Here is a 27956-nt window from a genome sequence, read left to right on the forward strand (position 1 = left end):
ATGCAGCAGCATCTTTTAGGATTTGAAATAGGTCAACTGGAATTCCATCACCTCCACTAGCTTTGTTCATGGTGGTGCTTCCTAAGGCTCACTTGACTTCACATTCCAGGATGTCTGGCTCTTGTTGAGTGATCACACCATCGTGATTATCTGGGTTATGAAGATCTTTTTTGTATAGTTCTTCTCTGTATTCTTGCCACATCTTCATAGTATCTTCTGCTTCTGTTAGGTCCCTACCATTTCTGTCCTTTGTTGATCCCATCTTTGCATGAAATGTTCCCTTAGTATCTCTAATTTTCTGTAGAGATCTCTAGTTTTTCACATTCTGTTTCTTTGCATTGATCACTGAGGAGGGCTTTCTTATCTCTCCTTGCTATTCTTTGGAACTCTGCATTCAAATGGGTGTATCTTTCCTTTTCTCCTTTGCTTTTCGCTTCTTTTCACAGCTATTTGTAAGGTCTCCTCAGACAGCCATTTTGCTTTTTTTCATTTTTCTTGGGGATGGTCTTGATTCCGGTCTCCTGTACAATGCCGCAAACCTCTGTCCATAGTTCATCAGGCACTCTTATCACATCTAGTCCCTTAAGTCTATTTCTCACTTCCTGTGTATAATCATAATGGATTTGATTTAGGTCATACCTGAATTGTCTAGTGGTTTTCCCCACTTTCTTCAATTTAAGTCTGAACTTGGCAATAAGGAGTTCATGATCTGAGCCACAGTTTCCTCCCGGTCTTGTTTTTTGCTGAGTGTATAGAGCTTCTCCATCTTTGGCTGCAACAAATATGATCAATCTGATTTTTTGTTGTTGAACATCTGGTGATGTCCACGTGTAGAGTCTTCTCTTGTGTTGTTGGAAGAGGGTGTTTGCTATGCCCAGTGCTTTCCCTTGGCAGAACTTTATTAGCCTTTGTCCTGCTTCATTCTGTACTCCAAGGCCAAAATGCCTGTTAGTCCAGGTGTTTCTTGACTTCCTACTTTTGCTTTCTAGTCCCCTATAATGAAAAGGACATCTTTTTTCGGTGTTAGTTCTAAAAGGTCTTGTAGGTCTTCATAGAACCATTCAACTTTAGCTGCTTAGTTATATATTAACAGTTAGTGTCTGGTTACTAGCTGTTTTTCATAGGGATTGTGCTATTTTTCCATTTCTTCCAGCTATGTTATGTATGAATTTTCCAGCTGTTTTGACTCCTTACCAACACTTGAAATGGTCTTTTTAATTTTAGCCATGTTAATATGTATGTAGTAGTATCTCATTTCAGTTCTAGTCCATTCCCTAATGAGAAGATCACCTGGAGAAGGAAATAACAACCCACTCCAGTACTCTTGCCTGGGGAATCCCATGAACAGAGGAGCCGAGCGGGCTGTAGGCCATTGGATCACAAAAGAATTGGATAGAACTTAATAGACTAAAACAACAAAACAATGGTAAAGAGCATCCACTGGAAATACATGTTACCCTTTTATGTTCTTTGTTAAAGTGTCTGTTCAAATCCTTCACCTATGGGGAAAAAAAGGAACTGTTTTCTGTCTTATATTTGACGTTTGAAAGTTTTCTTCCTATAAGTTCTTTTTCAATTACATGATTTGAAAGTATTTTCTCTTAGTGTATGACTTTTTAAAATCTCTCACATGTCTTTTTCAGAGAAAAAAGATTAAGTCCAGTTAGTCTCTTTTTTGTTTCTTTTTATGAATGGTACTTTTGGTGTCAACATGTAAGAACTCATTACCTAACCAGAGATGACAAAGCTTTTCTCAAATTTGTTATGTTCCATTTTGTGATTATAGCCATCCTCAAAACTGGAAAATGTTATTGCATTGTGGTTTTGATGTGCATTTCTCTAACAAGTTGAGCCTCAACTCTTGATGTGCTTATTGGCCAATAATATATCTTCTTTGGAGAAGTGTCTGTTTGAGTCCTTTGAGCATTAAAAATATATATATTATTTATTTTTGGTTGTGGTGGGTCCTTGTTGCTGCAGGCAGCATCCTCTAGTTGTGGTGAGCTGAAGCTCCTCTTTGTTGTGGTGCGTGGGCTTCTCCTTATCCTGGCTTGTCTTGTTGTGGAGCATGGGCTTCAGATTCGTGAGTATAGTAGTTGCAGCTCACAGGCTCTAGAGCACAGACTCAGTAATTGTTGTGCAGAGGCCTAGTCGCTCCAAGGCATGTGGGATCTTCCAGGACCAGGGGATGAACCTATGTCCCCTGTGTTGGCAGGTGGACTTCCAACCACTGAACCTCCAGAGAAGTTCTGACAATTTCTTTTTAACTGGGTTTTTTTTTTTTTTTTTGGTGTAATTCGATAGTAAGAAATTACAGTGGACTCTTGAACAGCATGAATATGAATTATGTGAATCCACTTAAACATAGAATTTTTTCAATAAATGCATCCAGTAGTACTAAACACAGTCTACAGTTGGTTGAATCTGTGTCTGCATAACTGGATGTAGAGTGCCATCTGTGAAGTTATATGTGATTTTTCAACCATATGGGTGGTTGAACCTTATAAGCCCTGTGTTGTTCAAGGGTCATCTTTGTATTCTGGGTACTAGATTCTTATCAGATAAATGATTTCCAAACTTTTTTTTTACTATCCTTTGATTGCCTTCTGACTCTGTTGATAAAGTCCTTTGATGCAGAAAAGTTTTTTTATATTGATGAAATCTATCTTATTTTTTCTTTTGTTGCCTGTGCCTTTGATGTCACAGCCAAGAAATTATTTCCAAATCTACTATCATGATGCTTTTGCACTAGTTTTTCTTTAAGAAGTTTTATAATTTTTTTACACTTAGATGTTTGGTCCATTTTCAGTTGATTTTTGTGCATGATGTAAGACCAGGATTCAATTTCTTTTTTTCCTGTATGTGAATATCTATATTTCCCAGCACCGTTTTTTTTGAAAAGACAGTGTTTCCCTTATTTGCATGATCTTGGTTTTCTTGCCAGAATCCATTTGACCAAATATGTGAGGATTTATTTCTGGAAGTGGTTTTCTTTTGGTTTGTATGTTTGTCTCTATACTTGTATCACAGTGTTTTGATTACTGTCACTTTGTGGTGAAATTTGATCTCTAGAAGTGTGAGACTTCCAACTTTGGTCTCTCTTTCCAAGATCATTTTGGCTTTAAAGGTCCTTTCCATGAGATTCCATAAGAATTTCGGATGAGATTTTCTGTATAAAAGAATTAAGATTTTGACAAGTACAGTATTGAATCTGTAGATTGTTTTGAGTGCCTAGTGACATCCTTATAATATTGTCTTCCCATCTGTAAACAAATCTTTTACCTGGGTTAAATTTCTTTTTTAAATGTTTCCTTTATTCTAATGCAACTGTAAATGTAATTTTCTTCCCTTTTATTTTTTTTAATGGTCACTGTACAAAAACAGTGTTTTGTGGTTGATTTTTTATCCTCTCACATTGTTAAACTTATTAGTTCTAAAAAAGAATTCATTTTTTGTATGTTGTCTTCCACCTACAAGTTTTTTTCAACTTGTTCAAGTCGCTTAGTTGTGTCCAACTTTTTGCGACCCCATGGGCTGCAGCCCACCAGGCTTCCCTATCATTCACTATCTCCATGAGGTTGCTCAAACTCATTTCCATTGAGTCAGTGATGCCATTTTCAACTAGTATTTGGCTATTGTCGATTCCTTAAGATTTTCTATATATAAAGGATTATGTCGTCTCTGAATAAAGATAGTATCACTTTTTTTCCTACTTGCATGTGATTTATGTCTCTTTCTTGCATAATTGTTCTGCTTCAACATACACTAATTTGTTGAAAACCATGGTAAAAATGGACATTGTTGACTTCTTGATTTTAGGGGGGGTAGCTTTTATTTTAGTCGTTCAACAGAGTATGAAGTTAGTTACTTGTTTTTCATAAATGCTCTTTATTATATTAAGAAAGTTCCATTCAGTTTCCTAGTTTTTTGAATGTTTTTATCATGAAGTAATGTTTTGGCTCTTTAGTGTCTCTTGAGATTTTGTGAAATGCTTTTTGTCTTAATTTGAGATGATTTTGTGGTTCTTTTTTACTTTCTAATAATGTATCTTATTACCTTGATTTTCTAATGTTGGACAACTTTGGCATTCTTGGGTAGGCCCCCCTTCCCCATGGTATATATTATATAATATGTAGTTGTATGTTTGCTATTTGAAAAATTTTGCACTTTTATTTCAGAGAAGGCAATGGCACCCCACTCCAGTACTCTTGCCTGGAAAATCCCATGGACGGAGGAGCCTGGTGGGCTGCAGTCCATGGGGTCGCTAAGAGTCAGACACGACTGAGCGACTTCACTTTCACTTTCCACTTTCATGCATTGGAGAAGAAAATGGCAACCCACTCCAGTGTTCTTGCCTGGAGAATCCCAGGGACTGGCGGGGGCCTGGTGGGCTGCCGTCTATGGGGTCGCACAGAGTTGGACATGACTGAAGTGACTTAGCAGCATCAGCACTTACCTTTATAGGAGAGATTGTTCTGTAGGTTTTTTTTTGGGGGGGGGCGGGTTCTGTGTTTGGCTTTTATATAGAAGAAATGCTGGCTTCATAGATTGAGTTAGGAAATCTTCCTCATATATTTTTAGGAAGATTTTGAGAATGATCATTGTTATTTATTTAAATTGCTTGTAGAATTCACTAGTGTAACCATCTGATTCTGGACTCTTTTGTTAGGAGGTTTTGATAGCTGATTCTCTTTGAATGTTACAGGTTTGTTCTAATCTTTTACTTTTCCTTGAGCCATTTAATATAGGTTATGCAGTTTATTGGCATATAATTTTTTCCTATTCTCTTATAATCTTTTTTGTTTCTATAAGGTTTTTAATTCTAGAAATTTAAGAAAGGTGGGAATTTATAAATAAATAAATATGTAAATTTAAAATTCCTTTAATCAGATCCTGTTAGGAAACACTTGCAGGCTCTATAGCAATAGTTCTCAAGGTATGGTTCCCCACCAGCAATTTCAGTATCACCTTGGCACAGTTAAAAATGCAGAATCTTGGAAATTCTTTGAAAGTCCAGTGCTTAGGACTCTGTGCTCTCACTGCCAAGGGCATGGGTTCAATCCCTGGTCAGGGAACAGATGCAGCAAACTGCATGGCGTGGCTATAAAAAAAAAAGAACTGTAGATTCTTGAGTTATACCCCATACCTACTGAATCAGACCCTGGGCATCAGATCCAGCAGTTGTATTCCAACAAGGCTTTCAGGTAATTCTGATACACATCAAAGTTTGAAAAACCCCAGTGCAGAGCTTTCCTGAATGTTCCTAGTATTCCCTAAATGGAGACCTGGTCCCCTCAGCCCTCAGGAGCAGAACCCCTAGGAGTATTCAAAGCCTCCAAGCCATAGTCTCCAGCATCAGTGGCCTATCCAGGGTTGGGTCTTACTGGTCCCAACTTGTCCTCAGAGGCAGACAGAGAATGAGCATCATATCAGCACGTCCTGTCCCTCCTCAGATATTCTACCATCTGCTTGTCTGCTTCAGTCATCTGAACAAAGGCCATGTAACTGTGGGAGGAGCTTGTATCTCTTCACCCAGGGCAGCTGCACAGGGCTTAGGAGCCAGTTGGCATGGGGCTCAGATCAGGATGGCAGAGTGGGGCTCCTGTAGGCTGAATGATAGGTACAGGTCCTGATGTCAAGTCTTCATGTAGGTTGAATTCCTGGATGAATTCAGTTCAGTTCACCCCTAAGTTCTTTTTAGTATTCTACATGCCAGCTGCATGATGACACCTTTGACAGTGCACACACTTTGATGAAGTTAGACCTTCATTAATTTGAAATACTTGATATGAAAATGTTCCATTAGAGGGAATTTGTTGGTGGTTCAGTGGTTAGAGTTCCACATTTCCACTGCCAGGGCCATGGGTCCGATCCCTGGTGAGGGAACTACTAGTGTTGGAGAGGTTGGAGGCATGAATCAGCAGTGGCTTACTGTGGGAACCTATTTCTTTGTAAGGTTGATAATAATATTACTGCTTTAATTTATGAGTGTGGTTATTTGCATCTTCTCTCTTTTTTACTTACTGAGTCTGAAAGTTTGTCAGTAATGTCAATACATTTAAAAAAGTAAAATTTTAGCCTTATAAATTCTATTATTTCTCTACTCTTGTTTATTTCTCCTTTTATTTTTATTATTTCATAAATTTGCTGCCTTCAGGTTTAACTTGGGCTTCCCAGGTAGCACTAGAATCTGCCAGCCAGTGCAGGCGACATGAGAGAAGCAGGTTCGTGCCTGGGTCAGGAAGATCCTCTGGAGTGGGGCATGGCAACCCACTCCAGTATTCTTGCCTGTAAAATCTCATGGACAGAGGAGCCTGGCGGACTACAGTCCATTGGGTCGCAAAGAGTCAGACATGACTGCAGCGACGTAGCACGCATACAGGTTTAATTTGCTCTTGATTAAGGTAGAGAGTTAGATTATTGAATTGATACATTTCTTTTTAACATGGGTGTTTACAGTTATATTTCCCTCTGAGCACTGCTTTTGGTATGTCTCATAAATTTTGACATATAATGTCTTTGTTTTCACTAGTCTCATAGTATTCTAATTTGTCATTTCTTCTTTAACTCAGTAATTTAAGAGTATGCTGTTTAGTTTCCACATATTTGCAAATTTTCCAGTTTCTCTCCTGTTACTGATTTCTACTTCCTTTGCTTTCTGCTCTAAGAATACAGTTTCTGTGATTTCAAGCTTTTAAAAGTTGCTGGGACTTTTTTATGGCCTAATCAGCTATGTTGTAGAAGTTGTATGTGCACTTGAGAAAAGGGTATATTCTGTTTTTGGGTGGAATGTTCCTTATATGTCTATTAGGTCTGTTTGATATATGGTATCTGTTGTTCGAGTCCTCTATTGCCTTATTAATCTTATGTCTGGTCTTGGTTTTTTTTTTTTTTTTTTTTTTGGGAAGTGGTGTACTGAAATCACCAACTATGGCCACAGTCCATGGGGTTGCAAAGAGTCCGACACAACTGACTGACTGAGCATGCACGCTTGATAAGGAAAGACTTCCGACACTTTGCTTTTTTTTTTTTTTTCTTTCCTGCTTGTCTTATATCTTCCTTTTTCTTTAACTTTGTATTGGGGTGTAGCTGATTAACAAACTATAGTGTGATATTTTCAAGTGAACAGCAAAAGGACTTAGCCGTACATATACATGTTTCTCTTCTCTCCCAAACCCCGCTCCCATCCAAGCTGGCACATAACATTGAGTAGAGTTCCATGTGCTGTACAGTAGGTCCTTGTTGGTTATGCATTTTAAATACAGCAGTGTGTATATGTCCATCCCAAACTCCGTAATTATCCCTTTCTCCCATCCCTACCCTGGCAATGAGAAATTTGTTCTCTAAGTCTGTGAGTATCTGTTTTGTAAGTTAGTTCATTTGTATCATTTCTTTTTAGATTCCACATAAAAGGGATGTTAATATAATATTTCTGTGTGACTTAATTCACTCAGTATAACATTTTGTAGGTCCATCCATGTTGTTGCAAATGGTGTTAATTCATTCTTTTTAATGGCTTAGTAATATTACATTGTGTGAAATGTTACATTGTGTGTGTGTGTGTGGTGTGTCCACATATATATACACACCACATTTTCTTTACCCATTCCTCAGTCAATGGACATTTAGTTTGCCTCCATGTCTTGGCTCGTTCAAAATGAGGCAGGGAGTACCTCAAGGCTGTATGTTGTCACCCTGCTTTTTTAACTTACATGCAGAGTAATCATGTGAAACTCAGGGCTGGAAGAATCACAAGCCGGAATCAAGATCGTCAGGAACAATACCAGCAATCTTAGATATGCAGATGATACTACTCTAGTGGCAGAAAGCAGAGAAGAACTAAAGGGCCTTTTGATGAGGGTGAAAAAAGGGAGTGAAAAACCTGGCTTAAAACTCAGCACGCAAAAGACTAAGATCATGGCATCTGGTCCCATCACTTCATCGCAAATAGATGGAGAAAAAAGTGGAAACAGTGACATTTTCCACTGGGTTCCAAAATCACTGTGGACAGTGACTGCATCCACGAAATTAAAAAGCTCTTACTCCTTATAAAGAAAGCTATGACAAACCTAGAAAGTGTATTAAAAAGCAGAGCTACCAGTTTGCTGACAAAGGTCCATATAGTCAAAGCTGTGGTTTTTCCAGCTCAGTTCAGTCGCTCAGTCGTGTCCACCTCTTCGCGACCCTATGGACTGCAGCATGCGAGGCCTCCCTGTCCATTACCAACTTCCGGAGTTTACTCAAATTCATGTCCATCGAGTCAGTGATGCCATCCAACCATCTCCTCCTCTGTCGTCCCCTTCTCCGCCCGCCTTCAATCGTTTCCAGCATCAGGGTCTTTTCCAGTGAATCAGTTCTTCACATCACGTGGCCAAAGAATTGGAGTTTTAGCCTCAGCATCAGTCCTTCCAATGAATATTCAGGACTGATTTCTTTTAGGATGGACTAGTTGGATCTCCTTGCTGTCCAAGGGACTCTCAAGAGTCTTCTCCAATGCTACAGTTCAAAATCATCAATTCTTTGGCGCTCAGCTTTCTTTATATATAGTCCAACTCTCGCAAACATACATGACTATTGGAAAAACCATAGCTTTGACTAGACAGACCTTTGTTGGCAAAGTAATGTCTCTGCTTTTTAATATGCTGTCTAGGTTGGTCCTAACTTTCCTTCCAAGGAGTAAGCGTCTTTTAATTTCATGGATGCAGTCACCATGTGCAGTGATTTTGGAGCCCAAAAAAAATAAAGTTAGACACTGTTTCCACTATTTCCCCATCTGTTTGCTATGAAGTGATGGGACCAGATGCCATGATTAATTTTCTGAATGTTGAGTTTTAAGCCAACTTTTCACTCTCCTTTTTCACTTTCATCAAGAGGCTCTTTCATTCTTCTTCACTTTCTGCCATAAGGGTGGTGTCATCTGCATATCTGAGGTTATTGATATTTCTCCTGGCAGTGTTGATTCCAGCTTGTGCTTCATCCAGCCCAGCGTTTCTCATGATGTACTCTGCATAGAAGTTAAATAAGCAGGGTGACCATATACAGCCTTGAAGTACTCCTTTCTCTATTTGGAACTAGTCTGTTTTTCCATGTCCAGTTCTAACTGTTGCTTCCTGACCTGCATACAGATTTCTCAAGAGGCAGGTCAGGTGGTCTGGTATTCCCATTTCTTGAAGAATTTTCCACAGTTTGTAGTGATTTTCGTGACCACAGCCACAAAATTTAAAAAAAAAAAAAACAACAAACTTCTTACTCCTTATAAAGAAAGCTATGACAAACCTAGACAGCATATTAAAAAGCAAAGACATTACTTTGCTGACAAAGGCCTGTATGATCAAAGCTGTGGTTTTTCCAGTAATCATGTATTGATGTGAAAGTTGGACCATAAAGAAGGCTGAATGCTGAAGAATTGATGGTTTATAATTATGGTGCTGGAAAAGACTCTTGAGAGTCTTTAGGGAAGCAAGGAGATCAAACCAGTCTATCCTACAGGAAATTAAACCCAAATATTCATCGAAAGGACTGATGCTGAAGCTGATGTTCCAATACTTTGGCCACCTGATGCAAAGAGCCAACTCATGGAAAAGACCCTGATGCTGGGAAAGATTGAGGACAGGAGGAGAAAGGGCTGACAGAGGATGAGATGGTGCATGGCATCATGACTCAGTGGACATGAGTTTGAGTAAACTCCTAGAGATAGTGGAGGACACGGAAGCCAGGCGTGTTGCAATCCATGGGGTCACAAAGTTGGACACAACTTAGCAACTGAACAGCAGTGTTTCGGCTATTGTAAACACTGCTACAGTGATCTTCTTTGTTGCTTAATTTCTCCATCACTGCCTTCCTTTGTGTTTGATCTTCTAGTGTACCTTTTTCATTTAAAAAATTTCATTTTAAATTACACTGGTGATCATGATATCTTATGTTTATATCAATTTAGTTTGAAACAGTAGTAACTTGACTTTTTATTTATATATTTGGGCATACCTCAAATATATTGTGGATTTTGTTCTAGAACACCACAGTAAAGCAAATAGCACAATAAAGTTTTAAGTTTTCCAGTTATGTTTGGTCTAAACTATAGCTTGTTAAGTTTTCAGTGTCACTATGTCTTAAATGATGTACATACCTTTATTTACATATATAAGAATACTTTATTGCTAAGACATGCTAGCCATCATCTGAGCCTTCAGCTATTGGTAGTCTTTTTGCTGAAGGAGGGTCATGCCTCAGTGTTGACTGCTGCTGAATAATTAGGGTTGTGGTTTCCAAAGGATGGAGTGACTGTGGCAGTTTCTTAAAATAAGGCAACAGTGAAGTTTGCCACATTGGGGACTCTTCAATTCATGAATGATTTCCCTATAGCGTGCGGTGCTGTTTGATACTATTTTACCCACAATAGAACTTTTTTAAAAAATTGGAGTGAGCCCTCCCAAACTTGCCACTGCTTTATCAGTTAGGTTTGCATAATATTCTAAACTCTTTATTGACATTTCAACATCTGCTCAGCATCTTCAGCAATTACAACTTTCATCTCAAGAAAGTACTTTGTTTGCTCATATGCAGGAACCTTCTCATTTGTTAGTTTATCATGAGATTTGTAACAATGCAGTCACATATTCAGACTCCACTTCTAATTTTAGTTCTTTGCTATTTCACTCACTGCACCAGCAGTTCTTTCTCCCACGGAAGACTTGAATGCCTCAAAGTCATCTGTGAGGGTTGATAACAAGTGTTTGCAAACTCTTGTTGGTATTTTGACCTTTTCCATGAATCAGGAACATCACTAATGGTATCTAGAAGATACCATTTTGAATGAATGAATGTTTTCCTGGTTTTCATCTGACCTCATCCAGGTTCATCAGAGAAATCACTATCTATGACAGTTACAATCTTAAAATAGGTATTTCTTAACTAAAAAAACTTGAAAAGTGAAATAACTCCTTGTGGGCTGCAGGATGGGTTCTGTGTCAGGAGATGTGAAAATGGCATATGTCTCAATGTGCATCTTTAGCAGAGCTCTTCGTTGATCAGGTACATTGTCAACGAACAGTAAGTAATATTTGAATCTTTTTTTAGTCTGAGCAGTAGATCTCAAAAGTAGGCTTAAAGCATTTACTAAACAATGTTGCAAACAGATGTACTGTCAACCAGGCTTTGTTTTTCCATTTCTGTAGCACAGGCAGAATAGATAATAGTGTAATTCTTAAGGGCCCTGTGATTTTTGGAATAGTAAATGAACACTGGCTTCACTTTAAAGTCACTAGTTGCATTAGACCCTGTCAGGAAAGTGTGCTTGTTTTTTTGAAACTTAGAAGCCAGGCACTGACTTCTCTTTATACCTGTGAAAGTTCTCAATGGCATCTTCTTCCAGTGTAATACTATTTTGTCTACATTGAGAAAATTTTGTTTAGTTTTGTCGCTCAGTCACTCAGTCATGGCCAAGTGTTTGCAACCACATGGACTGCAGCACACCAGGCTTCCCTGTCCTTTACCATCTCCCGGAGTTTGTTCAAACTCATGTCCATTGAATTCTAACCATCTCATCCTTTGTCGTCCCTTTCTCCTCCTGCCTTCAGTGTTTCCCAGCATCAGGGTGTTTTTCAATGCATCTGCTCATCCCATAAGATGGCCAAAGTACTGGAGCATCAGCTTCAGCATCAGTCCTTCCAATGAATATTCAGGGTTGATTTCCCTTAGGATCGACTGGTTGGATCTCCTTGCTGTTCAAGGGACTCTCAAGAGTCTTCTCCAACACCACAGTTCAAAAGTATCAATTCTTCAGTGCACAGCCTTCTTTATTATGGTCTAGCTCTTGTATCCATACATGACCACTGGAAAAACTATGAATTTAGCTAGATGTGCCTTTGTTGACAGAGTGATGTCTCTGCTTTTTAATATATGGTCTAGGTTTGTCATATCTTTTCTTCCAGGGAGCAAGCCTCTTTTAATTTCGTGGCTGCAATCACCATCTGCAGTGATTTTGGAGCCCAGAAAAATAAAGTCAGCCACTGTTTCCACTGTTTCCCCATCTATTTGCCATGAAGTGATAAGACCAGATGCCATGATATTTGTTTTTTGAATGTTAAGTTTTAAGTCAGTTTTATCACTCTTCCCTTTAACCCTCATCAAGAGGCTCTTTAGTTCCTCTTTGCTTTGTGCTATAAGGATGATGTCATCTGCATATGTGAGTTTATTGATATTTCTCCTGGCAGTCTTGATTCCAGCTTGTGCATCGTCCAGCCCGGCATTTCGCATGATGTACTTTGCATTAAGTTAAATAAGCAGGGTGACAATAGACAGCCTTGATGTACTCCTTTCCCGATTTGAAACCAGTCCATTGTTTCATATCTGGTTTTGACTGTTGCTTCTTGACCTGCATACAGATTTCTCAGGAGGCAGGTAAGGTGGTCTGGTATTTCTCTTAAAGAATTTTCCACAGTTTATTGTGATCCAAACAGTCAAAGGCTTTGGTGTAGTCAGTGGAGCACAAGTAGATGTTTTTTCTGGAATTCTCTTGCTTTTTCTATGATGCAGTGGATTTTTGCAGTTTGATCCCTGGTTCCTCTGACTTTTCTAAATCCAGCTTGTACATCTAGAAGCTGTTGGTTCAAATACTGTTGAAGGCTAGTTTGAAGGATTTTGAGCATTAGTTTGCTAGCATGTGAAAAGAATGCAGTTTGGTAGTTTGAACATTCTTTCGCATTGCCTTCTTTTGGGATTGGAATGAAAACTATCCTTTTCAAGTCCTGTAGCCACTGCTGAGTTTTCCAAATTTGCTGAGATATTGAATGCAGCACTTTGACAGCATAGTCTTTTAGGATTTGCAATAGCTCTTCTTGAATTCTGTCACCTTCATTAGCTTTTTTTCGTAGTAATGCTTCCTAAGGCCCAGTTGACTTCACACTGCAGGATGTCTGGGTGCAGATGAGTGATCAATCATACCATTGTCATTATCTGGATCATTAAGAACTTTTTTTTGTATAGTTCTTTTGTGTATTCTTGCCACCATCTTCTTAATATCTTTTGCGTCTGTTACATTTATACTGTTTCTTCCTTTATTGTGCCTGTCTTTGCATGAAATATTCCCTTGGTATCTCTAATTTTCTTGAAGAGATCTTCAGTCTTTGCTATATTGTTTTCCTGTATTTCTTTGCATTGATCACTTAGGAAAGCTTTCTTATGTTTTGTTGGTGTTGTTTGGAACTCTGTATTCTGATGGATATAGCTTTCCTTTTCTCCTTTGCCTTTTGCTTCTCTTTTCTCAGCTATTTGTAAGGCCTTCTCAGACAACCATTTTGCTTTCTGCATTTCTTTTCCTTGGGGATGGTTTTGATCACTGCCTCCCGTTCGAGCCTCCATCCATAGTTCTTCAGGCACTCTGTGTATTAGCTGCTGAACAACTATCGACAGGAGAATGTTGAAAACCCCCCCAAAAGATACCCCGTGTACAAGGGCAAAGGACGCCACAAGAAGATGGTAGGAGGGTGCAGTCACATTTAAAATCAAACCTCATACCATCCAGATACTCTGGAAGGGTGCAAACAAAAACCTGTGTTCCTCAGGACCAGGGAAAGGAGCTGTGATCTCCACAAGAGGCTGAGCCAGACCTGCCTGTCTGTGTTTGAATGTCTTTTGTGGAAGCGTGCATCAGAAGTGACCAGCTGCTGGGATAATTCTGGGAGGTGTGGCTAGTGGCATAAGTCCTCTCGGAGGAGGTCGCCATTATCCCCAGTACAGAGCCACAGAGCAGGCCACCCAGAAACTGGAGAACAATTATCCCAAAGAAGTTCTTGCACTGTTGTGAATGTTCTAGGCCCCACAACAGATTTCTCCACCTGGGGATCTGGCAAAGGGACTGAGAACTCCCAGGGAGTTTGACTTTGAAGTCCAGTTTAGTGTAAATACCTTAATTATTTTAACTAGATCTTCTAGTTAATTTGGTGCAGCTTCTGCATCAGCATTTGCTGCTTTACCTTGCACTTTTAGTTTAAGGAGACAGCTTCTTTCCTTAAGTGCCATGTACCAATCTCTGCTAGCTTCAGACTTTTCTATTGCAGCTTCTTCAGTTCTCTTAGCCTTTATAGAATTAAGAGAGTTAGGGCCTTTTTTGGATTAGACTTGGCTTAAGAGAAAGTTGTAACTGATTTTGATCTTTTATCGAGATCACTCAGACTTTCTATCACCAGTAGGCTGTTTTGTTTCCTTATCATTCTTGTGTTTTCTAGGATAGCATTTTCAATTTTCTTCAAGAACTTTTCTTTGAATTCACAATTTGACTAACTGCTTGGTGCAAGAGGCCTTGCTTTTGATCACTCTGAGCTTTCAACATTCTTTCTTCATTAAGCTTAATCACAATTAGGTTTTGATTGAAAGTGAGAGACATACAGTTCTTCCTTTGAGTTGAACACATAGTGGCTCTTGTAGGTTTATTAATTGGCCCAATTTCAGTATTCACTGCAGATGGTGACTGCAGCCATGAAATTAAAAGACGCTGACTCCTTGGAAGGAAAGTTATGACCAACCTAGATAGCATATTCAAAAGCAGACACATTACTTTGTCAACAAAGATCCGTCTAGTCAAGGCTATGGTTTTTCCAGTAGTCATGTATGGATGTGAGAGTTGGACTGTGAAGAAAGCTGACTGCTGAAGAATTGATGCTTTTGAACTGTGGTGTTGGAGAAGACTCTTGAGAGTCCCTTGGACTGCAAGGAGATCCAACCAGTCCATTCTAAAAGAGATCAGTCCTGGGTGTTCTTTGGAAGGACTGATGCTAAAGCTGAAACTCCAATACTTTGGCCACTTCAGGCGAAGAGTTGACTCATTGGAAAAACCCTGATGCTGGGAGGGATTGGGGGCAGGAGGAGAAGGGGCCTTCTTGGAGTTCATTTATTTTACTAATTGTGTAGATTTATGTATTTAAAATAGGTTAAGTTTTTGCCATGTATCTTCAGATATTCTTTCTTGTCTCTCTTTGTTTATGTACTTCTGGAAGTCTAAGTTCAATATCTGGGCTTAGATGGAGATGACTTCTGTGATTTTTTTTCCTGTTAATGGGCCATCATTTCATATTTTTTTGTATGCTTTTTGAATTTTTGATGTTATTAAAAAACTGGACATTTTCAATATGTCCATTGTTGTAACATTGGACACTAGGTTTTTCTCTCCTCCCCATGGTTTCCTGTTGTCTTTTCAAGGACTACAGTCATCTCTTTATTTGCTTTGCTAATCTGTTTTTGCAAGGACTGTATTCTTTGTCATGTGTGGGTCCTAAAATTTTGTTGTCTTGTTCAGTGGTCATCTTTGAGATTTCTTTTGCTAATAGAAACAAGTAATTTCTGTTTTTTTTTTTTTTTTTTTGCAGGTGGTCTATTAGCTGAGGTACTTCTTCAAAAATTAGGCAGGTTTCCTACAGCTTTGCCTTAGTATTCACTTTGTGCTTGCATGGAGAGCAAAGATCACCTAGAATTGAAAGCCTATACTCCTTAGTTCTTGTCTAAGAATCCATCCAGCCCTGGGCATTCATGTAATACTCTACATTTCCTTGCATATGTGATACCCCTTTAGAGTTCTTATTCCCCAAATATCTTTCTTCTCCCCCTTTTTAAATTTGAGGCTTTTTAGATTGTTTAATGCTTATGCAATCCACTCTCTTGCCACAGACAGCTACTTGTATCACTGTGTGTTTAAATGCTTTTGAAAGATAATAGTTTTTCCAAAAAAAGAAAAAGGAAGCTCTTCAAAACACTCTGCTACAGTTTGGGAGAACAAGTCCATGGTGTTCTCTTTGGCACTAGGAAGCCACACCAGTAACTTGGTGTGCTGTCCTTGTAGGCTATGGAGGTGGTATATGAGTAAGCAAAAATACTACTGTGCTCTCTTATCAAATATAATAGACGTCTTTTGGCACTCCTCTCTTTAACATAAACTTTTATTAGATTCCAGATGTTCATAAGAGATGAGCTTTGTTGTTTTTTTGGCCAAACTAAGTTGCTTCTGGCTTCCCTGGTGCTTCAATGGTAAAGAATCCACGTGCCAATATAGAAGATGTGGGTTTGATCCCTGGGTCAAGAAGACTCCCCTGGAGAAGGAAATGGCAACCCACTCCAGTATTCTTGCTTGGGAAATCCCATGGACAGAGTTACCTGGTGGACTACAGTTCATGGGGTCCCCAAAAAGTTAGACTTGACTTCATAACTAAAAAACACTAAGTTTTGAGGTTTCCTAGTCTTTCATTTTCCATGACATCATTTCTTTCTTTTGTTTTTGGAAGATTGATAATTCAATTTTCATGATTTTTTCCACTTCACATTTCAAACAATGCTTATCTGTCTTTCAGCTTACATTGTTGGAGCTGGTGATGGACAGGGAAGCCTGGCGTGCTGCACTCCATGGGGTCACAAAGAGTCAGGCACAACTGAGTGACTGATACCATGGACCCCAGGATTCCAGGCTTCCCTGTCCTTCACCATGTCCTGGAGTTTGCCCAGACTCATGTCTCTTGAGTCAGTGATACCATCTAACCATCTCCTCCTCTGTCGTCCCCTTCTCCTGCCTTCTCTCTTTCCCAGCATCAGAGTCTTTTCCAGTGAGTTGGCTTTGCATCAGATGGCCAAAGAATTGGAGTTTCAGCTTCAGCATCAGTCCTTCCAATGAATATTCAGGATTGATTTCTTTTAGAATGGACTTGTTAATCAGCTTGCGTAGTTTCTACCGAGAAGTCTGATCAGAATTTTTTGTTTGTTTCTTTGTATGTCAGGAATTATGTTACTTTTGTTTCCTTTTGAATTTTCTTCATATTTACCAATATTTATATTTTAGAATATTCATGGGAATTCTCTGATCTTTCTTCTGTGTTTTAAAATCTGAAATTACTTTTGGGAAGCTGTTTGCTACCTCTTGAAATGTTTGTTTTTGACTTGATGTTTCTCTCTCCTTCTGAATTCTAGTTATGTGTTATTCTGTTAGGTATTGTGCCATAGCCTGTCTTGGATGCTCTGTTTTGTCTCACTTTGCTGCCTTTTTTTTAATTTAATAAACTTTAGTTTTAAGATAAGTTTTAGGTTCACAGTAGAATTGAATAGAAGTTAGAGAGATCCCCCATAACTCTTGTTCTCACATACATATAACCTCTTCCACTATTAACATCCCACATCACAGTGATCCATCTGTTACGGTCAGTGAACCTACGCTGACATGTCATTATCACCCAGTGTTTGTAGTTTACATTAGGGTTCACTCTTTGTGTTATATATTCTATGGATTTTGTTTTAAATGTACTATTTAGATGTACCCATGATTCTAGTATCATACAGAATAGATTCTGTGCCCTAAAAATCTTGTGGTCTCACTTGTTCATCTTTCCTATCACATAACGTTTGGCCATCCCTGATATTTTTATTGTCCTCATAGTTTTACCTTTTCCAGAATGCCATGTCATTCAAATCATATAGGGTGTAGCTGTTTCACATTGGCTTCTTTTAGTTAGTAATATGTATTTGAGCTTCCTCCATGTCCTTTCCTGGTTTGATAGCTCATTACTTTTAAGTGTTAAGTAATGATGAATTTTCAGTTCATTTGGGTAAATACAAAGGAGTGTGATTGTTGGTAGTTGGTAGTACTGTTGATTGTAGTCTATGTATTCTGGCATACTCATTTTTTTCTAAAGTAATTTTCAGAGGACCTAAATATACATTTGGAGAAGGCAATGGCGATTCATTCCAGTACTCTTGCCTGGAAAATCCCAGGGATGGAGGAGTCTGGTAGGCTGCAGTCCATGGGGTCTCGAAGAGTCGGACACGACTGAGCGACTTCACTTTCCCTTTTCACTTGCATGCATTGGAGAAGGAAATGGCAACCCACTCCAGTGTTCTTGCCTGGAGAATCCCAGGGACGGCAGAGCCTGGTGGGCTACCGTCTATGGGGTCGCACAGAGTCGGACATGACTGAAGCAATTTAGCAGCAGCAGCAACAAATAGACATTTTTCTGAAGAATATACACAGTTAAGCAAAATCTACATGAATAGATACTCAACATCACTAATCTTCAGGGAAATGAAAATCAGAGCCGTAATGAGGTATTCCTTCACACCTATGTGAAGATGTCTTTGATCAAAAAGATAAGAGAGATATTCTTGTTGAGAATACCGACAGAACAGAAACCTTGTTCACTGTTGATAGAAATGTAATTTGGTACAATCTCTAGAAAACATAATTAAAAATAAGACTATTGTATTATATATATAATATTATATAGCCACTTCTCAGTATATATCCACAATAAATGAAATCATTATCCCAAACACATAGATGTGTTTATCCCATGCTTGCAGCAGCATTCCAGTTTGCCTTGATTCATAGACGTAACATTCCAAGTTCCTATGCAATGTTGCTCTTTGCAGCATCGAACCTTGCTTCTGTCACCAGTCCCATCCACAACTGGGTGGTGTTTTTGCTTTGGCTCCATCCCTTCATTCTCTCTGGAGTTATTTCTCCACTGATCTCCAGTAGCATATTGGGCACCTACCAACCTGGGGAGTTCTTCTTTCAGTGTCCTATCTTTTTGTCTTTTCATACTGGGGTTCTCAAGGCAAGAATACTGAAGTGGTTTGCCGTTCCCTTCTCCAGTGGACCACATTCTGTCAGACCTCTCCACCTTGACCCGTCCGTCTTGGGTGGCCCCACACGGCATGGCTTAGTTTCATTGAGTTAAATAAGGCTGTGGTCCGTGTGTTCAGATTGGCCTGTTGTCTGTGATTGTGGTTTCAGTCTGTCTGCCCTCTCATGCCCTCTCTCAATGCCTGCTGTCTTACTTGGATTTCTCTTACCTTGGACGTGGGGTATCTCTTCACGGCTGCTCCAGCAAAGCACAGCCACCACTCCTTACCTTGGACATCTGGTAGCTCCTCTCGGCCGCCGCCCCTGACCTCGGACGTAGGGTAGCTCCTCTCGGCTGCTGCTTCTGACCTTGGACGTGGGGTAGCTCCTCTCGACCATGCATATTAAAAAGCAGAGACATTACCTTGTCAACAAAGGTCCGTCTAGTCAAGACTATGGTTTTTCCAGTGGTCATGTATGGATGTGAGATTTGGAGTATAAAGAAAGCTGATTGCTGAAGAATTGATGCTTTTGAACTGTGGTGTTGGAGAAGACTCTTGAGAGTCCCTTGGACTGGAAAAAGATCCAACGAGTCCATCCTAAAGGAAATCAGTCCTGACTATTCACTGGAAGGACTGATGTTGAAGCTGAAACTCCAATACTTTGGCCACCTGATGCAAAGGGCTGACTGAAAAGACCCTGATGCTGGGAAAGATTGAGGGCAGGAGGAGAAGGGGATGACAGAGGATGAGATCGTTGGATGGTATCACCAACTCAATGGACATGGGTTTGGGTGAACTCTGGGAGTTGGTGATGGACAGGGAGGCCTGGCATGCTGCAGTTCATGGGGTTGCAAAGAGTCAGACGTGACTGAGCGACTGAACTGAATTGAACTACAGCAGCATTATTTACCATAACCAAAATATGGAAACAGCTTTATGTGTCCATGGACTTAACGAATAGAGGAAACCTGGTTGTCTCTGTGTACACACAGTGGAATGTTACTCAGTCTTTAAAAAAAACAAAAAAACAACTGATCATTAGACAACTTGGATTAGCCTGGAAGGCTAATGAAATTAGCACCACAGAGAAAGGCAAATATCACATGAGATCACTTATATGTGATATCTATAGAGTTGGTAGATTTATGGGAAAAGTAGTGGAAAAAGTAGTTGCCAAGGGCAACGTGGTAGAAATAAGGAGCGATTGGTGAAAGGTACAAACTTTGTTCTAAATGAATATGGTCTGAAGATCTAACATATAATAAAGTGACTGTAGTTGATAACACTTTCTGGTATAATTGAAATTTTATGAGAGAGTAGAATATATTAAATGTTTGGGCCAAAAAAGAAGATGTGTGAGATGATGGATGTATTAACTCAGTGAGGGACGCCCTTCACTGTGTGTCCATATATCAAATTGTCTTGCTGTAACTGTCTTATAGTTTGTCAACTATACATTAGTAAACTGGAAAAATAATTTCTTTCTTTCTTTTTTAATTAACAGGATTACCTTTGAGGTTATTTTGAAAGTTTTGAGTTGTACAGTACTTGATTATTTTGCTGCATTGTGGAAAGATCTTTGCAGCAATGATTACTTCAGAGTTACCTGTGTTACAGTAAGTATTACAGCTTTTCATTTTTTTAAATTCTTGTAACACTTTTCTGTATCAAAATACTTTTATTAATGAGACATGAAATGTGTTCTTTGATAGTTGGGCAATATGTTTGAAGTAAAAGAACTATTAGAGGTTATACTTATTATATCCATCTATAGCCCTTGCATTTTCATGTCACTATGTAATGCCCATGTTACTGAACAAAAAAGTTACTATCTCATTTTAGGATTCAGCAGAAACTATGACTCTGGGCTGGTTTGACATGCCAACTTCTTCTGTAAATAAAGTGTTAATGAAACAAAATCACACTGACTCCTTTGCAGAATTGTTTATGTGCTAGAGAAAAAATTAACCTGCAAACAGAAATATTTTGTTTGACTATATAGACAAGAGTTTGTAAACCTCTATCCCATATCACCCTCTCACCCCTTCTTTTCCCTGGGATTGAGATTGTAATTGATGAGTCCTTCTTGGCATCTAATTAGATTTTGGTGGCGTCTAATTTCTGGTGGCATCTAATTAGATTTTGTTGGAGTTACAGGACACGTTTAGAATTTGATCTTGTTTTCGATTCTCTGGGAAATGTGATCGTGTAATGGCAAATACTTTTCCTTTTACAGGTTTCATTAAGCTCCAATGTAGAAATCTATATAGTCTGATCGTGTATGATAACAGCAGTTTAGATATAATCAAAGTGACCAACAGCTTACATAATTATTTATATGTTTTTATAGTTCCAGATCATTTATATGTGTTTTTTCTAAGAAATTGTAGTCTCCTTCCAGTTGGTCTCCTGTCCTTCTGTTTTTCCTCCAGGGTTTTAAGACAGAATGCTATCCAAATTACTTTACATGCTAAAAGCCATCAATACCTACCCTAATAATTTGTCTAAATATGAAAGTGTTAATCGTTCAGCTCTGTCTGACTCTGTAACCCTCCAGGCTCCTCTGTCTAGGGGATTCTGCAGGCAAGAATACTGGAGTGGCCAGCCATTCCCTTCTCTAGGGGATCTTCCTGACTCAGGGATCAAACCCTGGTCTCTTGCATTGTGGGAAGATTCTTTACTGTTTGAGCCACCCGGCAAACTTTACTATTTATTAAACGTTATTAAATATCGCCAATTACACCATATTATTTATTCCACCAAATGTTGTAGTAGAGCTATGCTAGGCTTTGAGGAGAAGGAGAAAGTGGAAAAAACTCACTTTGTCCTTGTTGCCATGAAGCTTATAGAGATAGATATTAATCAAATAATCACCAACATATAGATTTAAACTGCTTTGAAGGTAAGCTAGAGGATTTTATTAGAATTTTAATACATGCCTTGAATTAGTCTACTTTTCTAAGGAAGAAGTGTAGGGAGGTAGGAGGAATCGTGATAGGAGGAATCACAGTGTGTTTGAGGGACTGAAATAAAGCTGTGATTTTTCTTTTTTCAGGATTAAAGATGGAGAGTGGGGTGAGATATGGCTTGCAAGTAGAGTAGGGCTGTATTGTATAGGATCTGCTAAGTCTTAAATTAAAAATTTTGAGGTTGTTTTCCCCTGGAAGTAGAAGGAAATCATCATAGAGTTTTAATCATGAAAGAGACAGAATAAGATACATTGAAAATCATTCTTAGTACACAGTATAGTGATTTGACTGGAAAAGGCAACAGAAGAAACGAGGAGTCTTTTTAGGAGAAACGTGTTGCAGTGTCCACGCCAGAGATAATAACAACTTGAGCTAAAACGATTACAGTGAAAATGGAGAGAGTAAGGCAGAATTTAGAGAGTTTTCGGGGGATTAAAAAGAATGACTTTATAAGGTTGAATATGATTTTTCTATTCTCTTTATTTATGTCCAGTAGTCATTTGCAGGCTTTTTGGTAGAGCAGTTTGGTTGAAGTTTGAGTTTGCATAGCCCTTGATCCAGCTTTCTTTGTCTGTTCTAGAGAGGTGTTTGTTGATGTGTAATAAGAGTTAAGGTGCAAGGATAGTTGTTTCACCTCTGTTTGTAGTAGTTAAAAACTGGAGACAGTCTAAGTACTCACAGATAGTGAACTTATAGAGTAGAATTTAGGAATCCTTTGTATTTGTAGGAAAACTCCTATTAATTTAAGTTTAAAAAATTAAAATGTAGACATTGCTTTGTATTTATGTATATATATGCCAGAACATAAGTATTTATGACAGTATTGATAAAACTTAATAATCTTGTTCTGCAGATTGAAATTCAGAGTTAGGGTATAGTGAAGTGAAACACTTCCTTGAAATTAAAAATCATACTTATGTATTCTCATAAATAAAAAATACATACACTGATTGAAGTATGTTAGTTGTTTGTTGATAATAACTTTCATCTTTTAAGCTGGCTGAAGTATGAAGAATTAGAAAGCAGTTGTAATTTTTTCTGTTGTCAGTGAACTATTGCTGAAGGATAAATTAATTTCACTAATGGGACACATTTTGTATCCTTGGAACAAATTTGCTTTTGTATTTGCCTGGAGATTTCTATAAGCATCAAAAGTACTAGTGTATTCTGTCCACATAAGAGAAATACTAAACATAATATTTGCATTCTGCCATCCTGCCGTGGAGATAGAGAATTCACATTTATCTTGAGATCTAAGATTTTCAGATCTTTCATTTCCTCATTTGTAAAACTGAGACATCAATATGTTGTCTTAATAAGGTTTTGTGCATAGGTAATGTGTATAAACCGGCACACAGTATATACTAAATGGTCTATTTGGATTATAGTGGGGGAGAAAAAGCAGTATGATTTATTATTCTTAATTAAATAGGTGATTGAAAGACTACTGATACTGTTTCAGAAACCTGTTTTTATAAATATTATTGGACCACAGCAATATCCATTCACTTGTCTTTATGAATGGCCATATTCATGCTGTGGTCCACAAGTTGAGTATCAGATACAGAGAACTTCATACCATTCAGCCTAAAATATTTACTGTATAGCCCTTAAAGAAAATGTTTACTGACCCTTGGACTAGATCAGTATTATTTATAGTTTTAAATACCAAATTGCCTTTGAAGGTTTGCAAACAAAGAAGGAACATGATGTGAGAATATTAGTGACAGTAGTGTGTAGAGTGGCTGGGACAGGGAAATGTTAGAAGCAGAGAGATAAGTTGTGATTAATTCAAAAAGTTGTGATTATGGTAGTAATCATAAAAAGAATCGGAGACGGAATTAGTACATAGAGAACGACTCAGGAGGATTTTTAACTGATGGCCTAAGAGAAAGACTGATGTGATTGTAGGTTTGAGTACAACAGGGTAATGGTGACAATAATAAGTTTATAAAACAGTGCAAATTTGGGTATTAATAAATTAGTTATTTAGTGATATTGCTTTGAGTAGAGAGCTAGAAATAAGTCATACCTGGACTTAATTTTATGTGTGCTATTTGGTGAATTTGCGATGGTATGTAAAGAAGTGTTACACAAGATAGGTCTAGTGATAATATTCTGAAGTCATTTGCATAAAAGTTCCACATCAATTGGATGAGATCTCCAAGAGAGGTTAGTTTAAAGGGAAAAGAGCAGATACTAATGAGATGAGCTTTAAGGGATCAAAACAAAGAGAATGGAGCTAAGAGCCGTCAGTGGAGCAGTTTCAGAAATATTAAGTTGTGAGTTGAGTTTACCATTTGCTTTGTACCCTTCCTCTTATTTGCAGTTGTATATAGATACAGTTAGTAATATAGAATTCAGTGAAGATATTTTTGTTAATATTATCCATGTGTTTTTAATGCCATGCTAGGGCCAGTCTGTATTGGCCTGGAGAGCTGAATATTAAATTTCCAGGAATTTTGTGACCTTGTTAAATATAACATGCATGCATGTGTGCATGCTGAGTTGCTTCAGTTGTATCTGACTCTTTGCGACCCTATGGATCTCTGTAGCCTTCCAGATTCCTCAGTCCATGGGATTCTCCAGGCCTGAAGACTGGAGTGGTTTGCCATGCCCTCCTCCAGGGTGTCTTCCCTACCCAGGGATAAAACGTGCATCTCTTATGTTTCCTGCATTGCAGGCGGATTCTTTACCACTTGCAGCCCTGAGAAGTCCAGGTGTAACATAGCTGTTATGGAAAGTTAAATTGTGCAAGCTTAAAATTAAATAAATCCTATTAAAAATAAAAGTAAATTTTCAAAACTCATCACTTCCTAATTATTTTACATCTTACCATTTTCTATGCTCTCAAGGTTTTTATTTATTCCATGTATGGTGGAAATACTTTGTAGTAGTATACTACTATTGTTAATTACTTCTCAACTCTGTATTTGGTGATGTCACTTTGCTAGTTTGAATTTGGTTGTGATAAGAGTATTCACTTTATGAAAACCAGCAAACACAATAAATCAGAACTTAGTTTATTGTTTTGTTGTTTGTAGACTCAATAAAGTGACGTAGAAATTGTTAATAAAGCAGATTAACCTTAAAGATGTATCAGGTCTTTAGTCATTATATTATGATACCACAAAAATTTGAGGACATATCCTTCTAGTGTTCGAGAACTATTACATATGCAATTCAGTACAGAAGATGCTCACAACATTGACCAATGAGTGAAGTTCCAACAGATGGCTTTGTCATTTCTTTTGCATTCTGTTCATTAAAGTGCACAAAGGTATCAACTGTCTTGCACATCAAAAGCCTGTTCGCTCATCAGTTGAAACCATAGGTTAGCTAGGGATACAAGAGTTTCACAAAATTACCAAATCATTTTATATGAATCTGTAAACTAGATAGATGCTAAAAATTCTCCAAGCCAGGCTTCAGCAATACGTGAACCGTGAACTTCCAGATGGTCAAGCTGCTTTTAGAAAAGGCAGAGGAACCAGGGATCAAATTGCCAACATCTGCTGGATCATGGAAAAAGCAAGAGAGTTCCAGAAAAACATCTATTTCTGCTTTATTGACTATGCCAAAGCCTTTGACTGTGTGGATCACAATAAACTGTGGAAAATTCTGGAAGAGATGGGAATACCAGACCACCTGATGTGCCTCTTGAGAAACCTGCATACAAGTCAGGAAGCAACAGTAAGAACTGGATATGGAACAATAGATTGGTTCCAAATAGGAAAAGGAGTATGTCAAGGCTGTATATTGTCACCCTGCTTATTTAACTTCTATGCAGAGTACATCATGAGAAACACTGGGCTGGAGGAAGCACAAGCTGGAATCAAGATTGCCGGGAGAAATATCAATAACCTCAGATATGCAGATGATACCACCCTTATGGCAGAAAGTGAAGAAGAATGAAAGAGCCTCTTGATGAACGTGAAAGAGGAGAGTGAAAAGTTGGCTTAAAGCTCAACATTCAGAAAACTAATATCATGTCATCTGGTCCCATCACTTCATGGGAAGTAGATGGGGAAACACTGGAAACAGTGTCAGACTTTATTTTTCTGGGCTCCAAAATCACTACAGACAGTGATTGCAGCCATGAAATTAAAAGATGCTTACTTCTTGGAAGGAAAGTTATGACCAACCTAGACAGTGTCTTAAAAAGCAGAGATATTCCTTTGCCAACAGAGGTCTGTCTAGTCAAGGTTATGGTTTTTCCTGTGGTCATGTATGGATGTGAGAGTTGGACTATAAAGAAAGCTGAGCGCCGAAGAATTGATGCTTTTGAACTGTGGTGTTGGAGAAGACTTTTGAGAGTCCCTTGGACTGCAAGGAGATCCAACCAGTCCATTCTAAAGGAGATTAGTCCTGGGTGTTCTTTGGAAGGACTGATGCTAAAGCTGAAACTCCAATACTTTGGCCACTTCATACAAAGAGTTGACTCATTGGAAAAGACTCTGATGCTGGGAGGGATTGGGGGCAGGAGGAGAAGGGGACGACAGAGGATGAGATGGTTGGATGGCATCACTGACTCAATGGACATGGGTTTGGGTGAACTCTGGGAGTTGGTGATGGTCAGGGAGTCCTGGCGTGCTGTGGTCATGGGGTTGCAAAGAGTTGGACCCGACTGAGTGATTGAACTGAACTAGATAGAATTTATGAAAAAGAATATTGTGCATTTTTATTATTGTTTGTAATTTGTGTGCTCTACTGCATTTACATTGGTACTGTTTCTAATAATTTATGTGCATAAGTTCTTTGAAGTGCCATTCTTAAACATTTACTAACACACTTTCATTATATTAGGAAATCAATAAAGTTCCTCCCAAGCCTTTATTTTTTTTTATATTCAAGAATCAGTCTTTTGCAGTTGTATTTTGCATTTATATTTTCTATAGCAGCTGCCATTTCCACAGTCATTTCCTTGTCTGTATTTCTCTGTTTGGAAAATCATTTTATTCATTGTTACATAATATTAACCAGGGAGGGTAATATTTTGAATTTGCTAAAGATTTTTTTCTGAACGTGAAAGCATAAACCACTTCTAATTAGCTATATGTGTACATACAGCAAAAGGTAAGAAAGCTAGAGGAATAGAGCTGCATTGTATTGTTAATAGGTATGTATTTATTAATTTGTTCACTAAAATAATGTATCATATTTTCTAGAGATTCAACTAATGAGACTACTGCCCATTCTGATGCTGGCAGTGAACTTGAAGAAACAGAGGTCAAAGGAAAAAGAAAAAGAGGTCGACCTGGCCGGCCTCCAGTATGTATATACTTGTCATCTTTGTTTCTATAATGGTTACCAAGTAAAGGTTCTTGATATGAGCTATATGTTAATTATAATACTGTAAATACTTTTTAAAATCGTACACATTAGAATGTCTTGGAAACTTTGCTTCATAAATAGCCTTAGCAGTGGTTAGAAAAAGAAAATTAATTATAGTATCTTTTTTGCTTTCCATGCCTCTCTTATAAATAAATGGTAGTCCATGTGAAGGAATTGGGAAGATGATCGACATGGAATGAGATGTAGTTATGATTTTCTTGCTTTTTATTTTTAGATGGAGCTCTGATTTCTTGTGAGCTCTTTATGCATTTTTGTAGTATTTGAGTTCAGTCTCAGAATATATTCTCATTTACACATGATTGAGAAGTTTAGAAAAGCTCTAATTATTCTTATTGTATGGTATCTTTATGTCATATGAGTACACAGTCATTTAATTGAAAGTAGTACTGTCAGAGGCAGTAGTATCAATGGTATCAGTGGGTTAAAGCTTGTATTATTTTATACTCACCTTTATGAGTATAAAGGTGAGTTGACTTTGTTACTGCAGTTTTAAAATTTTATTTTATAAAAATTCTTACTATGAAAAAAAATTCTTATTATGGAAAAATTTAGCCTCCTTCTGTGGAAGTCATAATAGTAGAATAAACTCTGCATATAAATCTAAGTTACGGCAGTTATCAAGTCATTGCCAATCTTTTTTTCCTGTGTTATTTTTGAAGGTCATTCTAGATAGCATTCTATGTTTGAATATTTCAGAATGTATCTAAAAGATAAGGGCTTCCCTTCTCTCTTTTTTAAACATCACTGCCTGACTTAGCAACTAAACAACAACAACCAATATCATTCTTATAATGCAAGATGACAGTATTTTAGTAAAATCACCAAATAAGACATTTAAAGTTTATAATCATCTCATAAATATTATCTTTTAAAAACTAGTTTGTTAGTTTGACTCATGATCTACCTATTGCAATCAGTGGTTATGTTATTTAACCAGTTATTATATATGTATGTCATCTGTAGTGACTTAAAAATGTTTTTTCGGAGAAGGCAATGGCACCCCACTCCAGTACTCTTGCCTGGAGGATCCCATGG

General features: G+C 38.1%; 1 protein-coding gene across 2 annotated transcripts in view; it reads left to right on the top strand.

Moving 5' to 3' along the window:
• Positions 1-27956, top strand: part of STAG1 (STAG1 cohesin complex component) — a 499240-nt gene that overhangs the window by 131545 nt on the left and 339739 nt on the right. For both annotated transcript variants that reach the window (XM_061427678.1, XM_061427685.1), the window contains 2 exons: positions 20102-20213; positions 26735-26837. In XM_061427678.1, coding sequence (XP_061283662.1) covers positions 20185-20213; positions 26735-26837 — 132 coding nt within the window. In that variant the 5' untranslated portion in view covers positions 20102-20184. The remainder of the gene's footprint in view (positions 1-20101; positions 20214-26734; positions 26838-27956) is intronic.

Source organism: Bos javanicus, chromosome 1, assembly GCF_032452875.1.
Source record: "Bos javanicus breed banteng chromosome 1, ARS-OSU_banteng_1.0, whole genome shotgun sequence".
Lineage (NCBI taxonomy): Eukaryota > Metazoa > Chordata > Mammalia > Artiodactyla > Bovidae > Bos > Bos javanicus.